At 32.8% G+C, this 12,370-nt stretch overlaps 1 protein-coding gene across 1 annotated transcript in view; it reads left to right on the forward strand.

Annotated features, from left to right (window-relative positions):
- The first annotated feature begins 5,708 nt into the window (after window positions 1-5,708).
- The window catches only part of LOC140920023 (uncharacterized), a 26,220-nt gene continuing 19,558 nt past the window's right edge, over window positions 5,709-12,370 (forward strand). The window contains exon 1 of the mRNA XM_073367331.1: window positions 5,709-5,879. Coding sequence (XP_073223432.1) covers window positions 5,709-5,879 — 171 coding nt within the window. The remainder of the gene's footprint in view (window positions 5,880-12,370) is intronic.

Here is a 12,370-nt window from a genome sequence, read left to right on the forward strand (position 1 = left end):
TGTTCCATTAACTTTAGGTACCCACTTGGTCTTGGGGCCTGGAGAGTTAGTTTTAAAATCGGTTGTCTCAGAGTGACCAATCTTGGACCAGGAGGAATATCTAGTGGTTTGTTTTGAAAAAGGTTTCGACAACTGAGTTGCAACTGGTTTTGGTAAAGCTCCAAAATGTTCTCCTTTTGTTACATTTGCTGGAGAACATTCTCCTTTTTTTCTTTTTCTTTTTTTTTTTTTTTTTTTTTTTTTTAATTTTGAGGAGATTTTGCTTTTGTTCTAAAATGTCATTCTTTTATGAAGATAGTTTTGTTCTTGATTTTTTCATTTTTTTATTTTTAAAAATAGCATGCACTTCACACATGTTTGGTTTAAAAATAATCATAGAGTTGACTAATGCTTAGAAGGTTATGTTTTAATCCTTCAACATATTGAACATAATTGATTTTGGCAGAATTTACTTTACCTATGGTACCTTTGCCTTTCATTTTTGCTTGATCATTGTTCCCAAAAGTTACATACCCTCCATCTTTTTTGATAAAGGATATTAAGCAATTCTTGTCACCTATCATATGTCTTGAACATCCAATGTCCAAGAACCATAGTTTTTTCTTGATATCTTGAAAACCTTCCTGCATGATTTGTTCCATTTACTTTAGGTACCCACTTGGTCTTGGGGCCTGGAGAGTTAGTTTTAAAATCGGTTGTCTTAGAGTGGCCAATCTTGGACTAGGAGGAACATCTAGTGGTTTGTTTTGAAAAAGGTTTAGACAACTGAGTTGCAACTGGTTTTGGTAAAGCACCAAAATGTTCTCCTTTTGTTACATTTGCTAGAGAACATTTTCCTTTTTTTTTTTTTTTTGATTTTGAGGAAATTTTGCTTTTGTTCTAAAATGTTCTTCTTTTCTGAAGATAATTTTGTTCTTGATTTTTTCATCTTTTTATTTTTATTTTTAAAAATAGCATGCAAATTCCAAATGTCCAATTTTGTTGCAATATGAACATTTAATATTGCATTTTTCTTCTTTCCTTTTAGGAACAAAAAAGTTTTCATACATTTTGGTTTTTTGAGTTTTATCAAAACCAAGACTAGCTTTATCAAATATTTCTACTTGAGATCCTATGATTCTTTGAAAGGTTTCAGTAGCTTTAAGGAAATTTTACAAATCATTTTTAAGAATTTCAACTTTAGCTTTAAGGAGAACGTTCTCCTTTTAAGGCGAATATCGTTCTTGACTTTGGAAACTTTCATTGTCAAAATTTTTGAGTTAAGACTCTTTCAGGTTTTTAATGATCTTTTTAAGTGTTTCATTTATAGCATGATTATTCTTTTTCTCTTCTTTTTCCTTGTGAAGTTATTCTTTAAAAGAACTACACTTTTGAATAAGAAAGTTTGAATCTTTTAGAAATGTAAAATACATGTTTTTGATGAAGACAAAGACCAAGGAAAGTGATCAAGTTGCAAGCTCAAAAAGAAGTCAAACATCAAAGACAACTATGGTCAAATATGCTAGAAGTTTTATAATGTAAAGGTACATTATGCAATCTAATATTCGTATATTTCAAATGCACATGAGAACCTTTCATTTTAGCATATGCATCAAAAGAATTTTCAAAAAGTAAAAATATATAAATAATGTTTGGAAATAATATTTTAGACAAAATACATAAGTGTATTCGAATACAGCATCCCATATTCGAATACAAAGCAAGTCAGAAGCAAAAATCTCAAAGTTGTATTCGACTACGACTATGTGTAGTCGAATACACATCAAGTTAGTGGCCAAAATCCTCATATCTGTATTCGACTACAACCTTCTGTAGTCGAATACAAAGTAAGTCAGTGACAAATTTTCACTAATCTGTATTCGACTACACACATGTGTATTCGAATACAAGGTGTAATTTTTGAATATTTTTGAACGTTACAAAGATGTGTATTCGAATACACACATCCTGTATTCGAATACAACTGGAAGCAATACAATTTTTCAGATCTGGAATGGCTCCAAATCATTGTATTCTTTCATCAAACCTCTTGGATCAATGGCCACGAATCTGAAGAGATGTTTATGGAGTATAAATACCCCATAACTTCAGATCAAACTACAACCAATCCTACAACCAAACCTTAAACAAACTTTGAACAAACTTTCTAAAATGTTTTGATTTATTCAAAGTTTCACTTTTATATTTCAAGTACAGATTTTACATTTTCATATCATTGAGAAAAGTTCTCTAGTGTACTTGAAATTGTATTGGATTGTTATCATTGTACATCACCTATTATATCATATTGATCTAAGTCAAAATCCATATTGCTAAACCATTCAAGTGTTGTAAATTGAAGAAAGTGGTGTTCTTTCTTCAAGTTTTGTAAACTAAGATAGTGGTGTGCTATCTTAGGGTGATTGTTAGAAGTTTGTAAGAAAGGTCCTAGGGCGGGACTTGTACTTATTCTAACAATAGTGGAAAATCTCTTGTGGTGTGCAAGAGGACTGGATGTACCCTTGGTGATAAGGGGAACCAGGATAATATCTTTGTGTTCTTTATTTTTCTGCCATTTATCTTTTCCATACACTATCTTAAATCAGAAAAATCAAACATTAAATCTCTAAAAACAAGACAATTTACTAACACCTAATTCACCCCCCTCTTAGGCGCACTTCTATACTTACAAGAAAATTATCAAATTATTTTTCCATATGTTCACATAAAAGACAAGGTTCATAATTTGTTACCTCTATACCTTCAGTGTTTGCCATCATACATAGGTCGGCTTCTTCAGGTTCATCTGTTTCTGATTGATCAGACTCATCCAAGGTTGCCATCTTTGACTTTTTCTTGAAGGGGATTTTCTTTGGTACTCTTTAGTTCAATGGACATTCAGTTTTATAATGTTCTTATTTGTTGCATCTGCAACAAGTGATTTTACTTTTATCTACTTCAGTTTGGAAGTCTTTTTTTTATCTGGAGATCCCTTTTTGATATGATCTATTCTCCTCATCATTCTTTGTATCTTTCTTGTGAGGGGAGCAATCTCTTCATCAACATCTTCTAGGTTATCTTCTGAGTCACTTTTCTTATTTGTTTGTTGAATACTTGGTGAATTTTGAGATGCTTTTAAAGCTATTATTTCATCTTTCTTTATAGGTTTATCTTCTTGTAACAACACTTCATGTGCTCTTAAAATTCCAATAAGTTCTTCCAAGCCTAGTACCTCAAGATTCTTCGCTTGACTTATAGCTGCCACCATTGGTCTCCACATGATTGGAGGACATATCATGATCTTTCTTACCCTGTCTTGCACTGAATAGGCTTTCTGAGCCATCAAAGTAAGATGGCATGTTTGATGACCCTCCTTCAACAATGTATTTAGCTTTTGACATTATATTCCTGAACCTTTTGCTCTAACACTCTTTGGGTGTCTAATCCTTAGAGATTGGCTAAGATGCCAATTGAAGTAAAAATGTCAATTATAAGGAATGAGGTTTGAATTATACTTGCCCCTTTTTAAAAATTCATGTTTAAAAACTAAAATTTTTAACTCAAGATTGATCTTGGTTACAAACGAAGAAAGTTCTTGGTTCGTGGAAAAACATCGATATCAATTTATCAATATAAAATCTGACTATATGAAAAATAATAAATAGGGATAGGGATAGAAAGATCACACAAGCATATATCCTGGTTCACCCAACACGGGTTACGTCCAGTCGTCACAAATGTGAGATTTTCCACTAAGTGCTCAAAACAAAAACGTAATTGGTTTTCACATAGTTTTTTACAGACCAGACTTGATCTATTACACAATTCTACCTTTCTTCCTAGAAAAGATTTCCACATGTTACCTTACACTATTTCAGAAAGGATTTTACAAGCTATCTTTTAAATTATAAAAGGATTTTTACACAATACTCAAGCTATGTTACAAAATAGCCTTGAGTTACAAAGCAATGATTTTGAGAGTGTTAGAATCTGGGTATTGCTCAACTCTTGTTTGAAAAATAGATTCTATATTTTAAAACTCAGTAGTCATCGATTCTAATATCACACTAAGAAATGGAACTGCAACTTAGAATGATTTTGAGAAGCTCGAGTATGATTGAATGAGTGATGTTTTGCTTGGCACTTTGAGTTCTTATTTGTTCTTCATCGTGAAACTTTATTTATAGGCTTCAAGAGAGCTTGCAACAACTCATTTAACTGTTGGAAGTAGGCCAACTTTCATGAGTAAGTGAATGGATAAGATTAGCCATAAAACAAGAATGTTCTTGTTGAAACCAAGAATGTTCTTGTTCAAACCAATAATGTTCTTGTGATCCAAGAACGTTCTTCGATTTTGTTTGGGATGAGCTGAATTATATTGTGATCTTGATAATTGTTGAAACGATTACAAGCTTTGAGTCACGTGTGCAGGTTTATTTGAAGGTACAATAACAGTGTCCTTTATAGCTTGTCAATTTGTAGTTGCACTTTCTTGACTTGGAGGATGATATTTTTTTATGCATTTTATGAAGCAAAATGTTGAGCCTTCGAATTCTTGAATGATTCTTGCTTATGTTGAACCTTGTATATTCTTGATGAAGATATGAAATGGATAACACTTCATGGATCTAATCTTTTACATAAAAATCTTATCATTCTTGTTTATGGCAGATGTGGAGAACGTTCTTCGTTTTACTGATTTTGCTTTCTTGATTTTAATGAGATTTTCTTTGTAATGCTTAGTACCTATCTTGTTCTAACACAATTAAATACACATGTTAAATACCAAAACACTTAGAATCAAAATGAAAAGTCTTAATTAACCTTTTTTTTTTTAATTATTATTAAAAATTTAATTTGAGATTTTGTCAAAGGACCAAACTATTGTCATGGAAGCCTTTATTATTAGAAGAGTACCATACTCAAGCTAGATATTAGTCCTACCCTTGTTATAAACAATTTCAATAGCAAACATGGTCACAATAAGGTCTACATGTATGGTTGTATTAACTCCAAAATTGGTTGCAAACTTCCATAAAAGGTACCATTTGAATCCCTGAAAAATACCATTGCAAGCAGATAAACCAGATAAACTACACCTACACTAGAAAACCAAAATCAAACATTTTTTATGAAGAATTTCTTCAGTTGCAATAACATTAATCAATAATCTCTAGAGCACCAGATTAAGTCAAGGGGATTAGGGCCAGCCTTGGGCCAACGCTGGCAGACCAACAAAACATGACCCAATTTTTTTTAATTTTTTTAACATTATTATAGACCCTAAAATATACTAAGAGATACATGTTCACCCTTCATTATATCGTCCATAAACAAAAAAAAAAAAAAGGCTAAGAATCCAAACACATAATCATATTTTAAAAAAATAAAAGGCCCAAAATTTTGGACAAAAAAAAAGGGAAAAAAAACATCAGATTATTGATGTTATTTACATGTTTTTTGGTTTTTATTTTATTTTATTTTATGTTATTGGTGTTATTTACAAATTTTTGATGTTATTTACAATTTAAATAAAGAATGGTTCTTAAGAGTTTTTAGTGTTTTTTTTTATTAGGGGCCCAATTTTTAAAATTAGAATATAACCTCTAAAATGTTTGAGAAGATCCTGAGAAAGTCAAGATGACTAACTTTTTTCCAAATTAGACTTAGGATTATGCTTAACTCTACTATCATATGCCTCTTTCATTAGCAATAGATGGTGACATGTTATGAAAGTAGCTTGGAAGAAACCTAGAATACAAAGATATGAAATCAACCACGTTACAGATCAGCGTGGACTGAACTACTGTAGGAATGAGGAGGAGTTCAACAAGCTTAGCATACAACCAATTATCAGTCCAAAAGCATATAGATACACCATTGCCAATTTTCCAGATGAGGTTATCACTTATAACATCATACATTTTTCTTAAACCATGCAAAATAGAGGATTTGATGTAAAATGCCACTGGTTTGTTATTTAAGAATAATCTTCCCCATAGACTATTAGATCATTGAGAGTTTGTGGTAATCATATTCCAAGAAAGCTTAAGAAAATCTACCTAATTGATTTTTAAAATATTTATGATCCTAAGCCAACCTTCTTCCCATGGAGAGCAACGTTTATGCCCCTAATGAGTGACTAACAATTTGGTGTCAAAATTACCAAACAAAATGAAAGCTCTAATCAATTGATAAACTTTGAAGAGATAAAGGTCATGCATAAATTTTAAAACTGTAAATCATCATACCCCAGATGATAGATTGGACCAACTGAACTCTCCCTATTATAGATAAGAAGTTTCCCTTCCAAGAAGCAAATTCAACTATGGTTTTGTTTGCAATAAGATAAAGATGAATCAACATTAGATTTCCAGTGAAAATAAGAACTCCTAAACAGTTAAACGGGGAGATGACGATGTCTAGACAATACTCATAATTCTTTGGTTTCACTTTTTGGTAAGCTAGTTTGTCACATCGTTAGATACGACCTTTTGGTTTCACGTGCAGATTGTTCAAACTATATGTTACTTTACTTTTGTTATATTTTGTTTGTTTTTTGTTTTATGTAGTAGTGATGCCTTACATACCAAAAGACTAGATGACATGTATATTATGCATGCTTATATCTTATAGGTGCTTTAAATTCCAAATATATCTATTTTTCTGCAATGATTGATAAGTTTATTTCAAAATTCGCAAACAATTCGCTACTTTTGGCAAACCCACAATATAACACCTCCTTTAATTTACTTTCACTACGCCAAAAATGTCATTTAATAGCGCTCATTTTACAACGCTTACTAAATACAAGCGCTGTTGTAAATATATTTTAAAAATAACGAAGCCTATCACAGCGTTTTTTTGACAAGCGTTGTGAAAAAAGCGATGTTGTAGGGTCATATAGCATTTGCGCATAATGTTATAAGGCTTTTACAGCGCTTTTCTAACAAGCGCTGTAAAACGAAGCGCCTTCACGTATTATTTTACAGCGCTTTTTTCACAAGCGCTGTAAAAGACATGCGCTTTCAAATAATTTAACTACCTATTACAGCGCTTTTTTCACAAGAGCTGTAAAAGACATGCACTTTCAATCAATTTAACTACCTATTGCAGCGCTTTTTGCACAAGCGCTGTAAACGACATGCGCTTTCAAATAATTTAACTACCTATTACAGCGCTTTTTTCACAAGCGCTGTAAAAGACATGCGCTTTCAATTAATTTAACTACCTATTACAATGCTTTTTGCACAAGCGCTGTAAAAGACATGCGCTTTCAAATAAATATCATTTACTTTTAATTAAATAAAATCAAATTTAAAACAAATTTACGAACACTCATCACCTCTACTCTGGGAACCCTCATATCCTCTACCTACTTTGCGGCCATCTACGTTGTCTCAGGTACTTTTTACTTTGTTTTTGTCAAAAAATCTTTAGTTTTTTAATAATTGAAAACTAATAAATTGTTATATATTATTTTTTTTTTTGAAATTTGTTGATCTGTTCTGTTTTGAAATCTTTTCTGTTTTGAAATTGTTATTAGATATGTTGATATTGGTTTCTTTGTGAAACTTGTTGATATGTTTTGAAAGTTTATTATTTTTGTAACTGCATTTATATAGGTCGTATAATATGGATAGGAAATGGATTCTGCCAATAGATTGTCAAAAGAGTATGAAATTGGAGTGAAGGAATTTGTTGAGTTTGCAGTGAAGAATGCAAAAGATCCAAATAGAGTCGTTTGTCCTTGTTTAAAATGTTGTTTTGGAAAACGTGTTAGAGAATATGAATTAGAAGGACATCTAGTATGTAATGGAATTGATCAAAGCTACACATGTTGGATAAGACATGGTGAGAAAAAGAAAGGAAACATTAATTTTGAGAATGGTTCGATATATGCTTCAACTGACTTCGATACAGATACGTATGAGCCGACCGAGTTGATGAGATTGCAAAAGCAGTTGAAGAAGATCTTCGAGATTGTCCTAAAATGTTTGAAAGTTTGTTGAGTGATGCAGAGAAACCATTATCTAAATTCACAAGACTGTCAGCGATATTAAAGTTGTACAACTTAAAAGCGAGTAATGGATGGTCTGATAAAAGCTTTACAGAATTATTAACACTCATAAAAGATATGTTTCCAGATGATAATGAACTTCCCAGTCGAACCTACGAGGCTAAACGGATTTTGTGTTGTTCTATTGGCATGAGTTATGAAAGGATTCATGCGTGTCTTAACGATTTCATTTTATTTCGAAACGAATATAAATTACTTAAGGCGTGTCCGAAATGCAATGTCTCTCGATATAAGAAGAAAGAAACTACTCCAGCAAAAGTCGTGAGGTATTTTCCTATAATACCAAGATTTAGGCGCATGTATCGCAGCGAAGAAGATTCAAAACACTTGACATGGCATGCAGATGAAAGAATTAGAGATGGAATGTTTCGACACCCTGCAGATTCCCCACAATGGGCAAAAATTGATCACGAGTATCCTGAATTCGGGATAGAGTCAAGAAATCTAAGACTTGCACTTTCTACTGATGGAATGAATCCACATGGTCTTCAAAGCATCTCACATAGCACGTGGCCTGTGATTTTGGTAATATATAACCTACCTCCATGGTTATGTATGAAGCGTAAGTTTATGATGTTGTCTCTGTTAATTTCTGGACCCAAACAACCGGGGAATGATATCGACGTATACTTGACTCCTCTAATCGAAGATTTAAAAAGTATGTGGGAGACAGGTGTGGAAGTTTATGATGGGTATAGGAAAAAGTGTTTCAATTTGAGGGCTATGTTGTTCGGCACAATTAATGATTTTCCAGCATATGGTAATTTATCAGGATATAGCATTAAAGGTCAGTGTGCATGTCCTATATGTGAAGAGAGTACAAATTGGATGCGGTTGAAACATTGTAAGAAGAATGTGTTTCTTGGAAATCGTAGATTTTTACCTTATAGTCATCAGTATCGTGGGTGGAGAAATGCATTCAATGGAAAATCAGAGGAAGGTAAAGCTCCTTTAGCACCGACTGGATATCAAATACTTGAAAAAGTACAAGGTTTGACCAATAAATTTGGCAAACCTTTTGCGGGAGAGCTGGTGAAAACTGGGTGGAAGAAAAAGTCAATTTTCTTTGAATTGCCATATTGGAAGTCATTGTATGTAAGACATTTCCTCGATGTGATGCATATTGAGAAAAATGTATTTGAAAGTGTTATTGGTACGTTACTCAATGTTCCAGGAAAGTCTAAAGATGGCGTCAATGCAAGATTGGACTTGGTCGATATGGGAATAAGAAATGAACTGGCTCCAGTAAAGAAAGGAAATCGCACATATCTACCTCCAGCCGCTCATACTCTATCTAGAAAGGAAAAAATTGTTTTATGTAAATTTCTACACGAAGTTAAAGTTCCAGAAGGATACTCTTCGAACATTAAAAATTTGGTTTGTATGAAAGACCTCAAGTTAAAAGGTTTGAAGACCCATGATTGTCATATTATAATGGAGCATTTGCTACCAATAGGTATACGTTCCATTTTACCTGAAAAAGTTCGACTAGCCTTAACTAGATTATGTTTCTTCTTCAGGGAAATTTGTAGTAAAGTGATCGACCCTCAGAAATTACCGACATTGCAGAGGGAAATTGTTGTTACTTTGTGTGAGCTTGAAATGTATTTCCCACCATCGTTTTTTGATATAATGGTTCACCTTACTGTTCATCTGGTTAAGGAGACACAACTTTGTGGGCCAGCTTATATGAGATGGATGTATCCGATAGAACGATATATGAAAATATTAAAAGGGTACGTAAAAAGTAGAAGTCGACCAGAAGGTTGTATTGCTGAACAGTACATTGTTGAAGAGGCTGCTGTATTTTGTACCGAATATCTGTCCAAAGTTGAATCCATAGGGCTTCCCATGTCTCGTCATTCGGGTGAGAATATCAGGAGAAGGGAAAATTGGAAGGAGACTGCTAACTATATCAAGGGCAGAATGGGAGCAGGCACAATTGTATGTTTTGCACAATGATGATGAGGTTCAACCGTATGTTACAATACACATGGATCAATTATCTCGTTTGAACATGAATAGGAATCAAAATTGGATAACTCGTGAGCACAATCGAAGTTTTATAACATGGTTAAAAAATCACATAAAGTCAAAGTTTGATATAGACCCCAGATCAATTTCATAGAGATTGAGGTGGCTAGCAAATGGTCCGAGCTTACGTGTCTTTTCTTACACTGGTTATGTTATTAACGGCTACACATTTTATACCAAAGAACAAGATGATCAGACCACTATGCAAAATAGCAGAGTCACTCTCGTAGCTGAAGCGATGCATGTCTCAAGTGCAAAAGACAAAAACTCAATATATGCAAATCTATCACATTTTGGGGTTATCGAGCGCATATGGGAGTTAGACTACACAATGTTTCGTGTTCCCATATTTGGTTGCAAGTGGATCGATAATAATAATGGCGTTCGGATTGATGAGTCAAGATTCTTGCTTGTCGATTTCAATAGGGTGGGATAAATAGACGAGCCTTTTATGTCACTGATCCTTCTGATGATAAATGGTCTGTTGTCCTATCGACCAATAAAATAAGTGATGATAACAATAATGATGAAGATGTTGGTAATGATCTTTTATTTGCAACATCACAACGATCACATGAAATTGATTCAACTGATGATGGTTTATATCTTTGAGATGATCATGATGAGGGAATTTGGATTAATCCATCGTTTCGTATTGTAAATGGACAAACAAATGTGAATCCCACTAGGAAAAGAAGAAGGGCATCTTGATTGTTTTATATAAGCCATGCATGTAATCTGAACTGTGTTAATATAAATATGCATGTAATCTGAACTGTGTTAATGTAAATATGCATGTAATCTGAATTGTTTGAACATTTTTATATAAGCAGCCATGTATTTGATTTTCTGATTAATTTATTTTCTGATTAATTTATTTTCTGCTTATATTTAGCTTGATTTGAGTGTTTTATACTAAGTTCATGTAAGTTAATATAAACTAGTAATTTACATGAACTGAACTGAATATAAATTAGTAATTTACATGAACTGAACTGAACTGAAAAAGAGTCTTAAATATAAAAATAAAACAATGAGGCCTTTTACAGCGCTTATTTGAATAAGCGTTGTAAAAGACCCTTTTAAAATAAAAATAAAAAGGCCTTTTACAGCGCTTTTTCAAATAAGCGCTCTAAAAGGCTTTAAAAAAACATTCATATAACATAATAAAACAAGGAGGACTTTTACAGCGCTTGTTCAAATAAGCGCTGTAAAAGACCCTTTTAAAAATAAAATAAAGAGACCTTTTACAGCGCTTATTTGAAAAAGCGCTGTAAGAATAACATTCATATAACATAATAAAATAAGGAGGTCTTTTACAGCGCTTATTGGGAAAAGCGCTGTAAAAGAGCATTTTAAAAAATTAAATAAAGACGCCTTTTAGAGCACTTTTCAAACAAGCGCTGTAAAAGGCTTAGGCCTTTTAGAGCGCTTTTCAAACAAGCGCTGTAAAAGGCTTATAAAAAAGCGTTGTAAAAGGGTTTTATATATAATAGTAACCGCTTCAGTATTCTCTTCATTACGTAAACTTCACTATCATCTCAACCTTCATTGTTCTTATCTTCTTTTGCAAACCCTATCATCCCGTCCATAACGAACCTTATTTCCACGATCATCTCCTTCATTTCGAACCTTATTTCCATCCAAGATCATCTCTCCCATTGCACACAATATATTTTCATTGAAATACGTAACCCTCATTACGTATTTCTTCAAACCGTATTTCTGTGAACCATATTTCTGCGAGCTCTCTGCGAACCCTCTTTTCTTCGCATTTCTTCTTTCTTCGAACCCTCATTATTCAGGTATTGATGTTATTAATTTTTTTGTAATCATTAAACTGCATGTTGAGCTTGTTTAAGATATACTGATACTGATATGTACTTAGAATAATGCATGTTGAACTTGTTGTAGTTAAATGGATACAAACAAAGATTTAGAATGTCAAAATAAAGAAGTTGGCACCACTAAGACTTATGAAAATGAAGTCAAATGTGGTGCAACTATAATGCAAAAAGTCATTAAAGCAAGGAGTAATGGCCTCAAGTTTGAGGTTATACTATACTATACTCTGTTTGTTGTGTATTTTATATCTTTTTTTAATAGCATGTACTTACTATATGAGTTTATTAGGTTGGCTGGAATGAGAGTGGTCAGCCAATTGACCCCAACAACTCAATGTTTGTAAGTTACAATGGGGCTGTTGTTCGACAAAATATCCCAATTACGATTGATTGATGATTGGAGAGATAAGGCATTGAAGGATGCCAAAAATAT

The sequence above is a fragment of the Cicer arietinum genome, chromosome 4 (genome assembly GCF_000331145.2).
Source record: "Cicer arietinum cultivar CDC Frontier isolate Library 1 chromosome 4, Cicar.CDCFrontier_v2.0, whole genome shotgun sequence".
NCBI lineage: Eukaryota > Viridiplantae > Streptophyta > Magnoliopsida > Fabales > Fabaceae > Cicer > Cicer arietinum.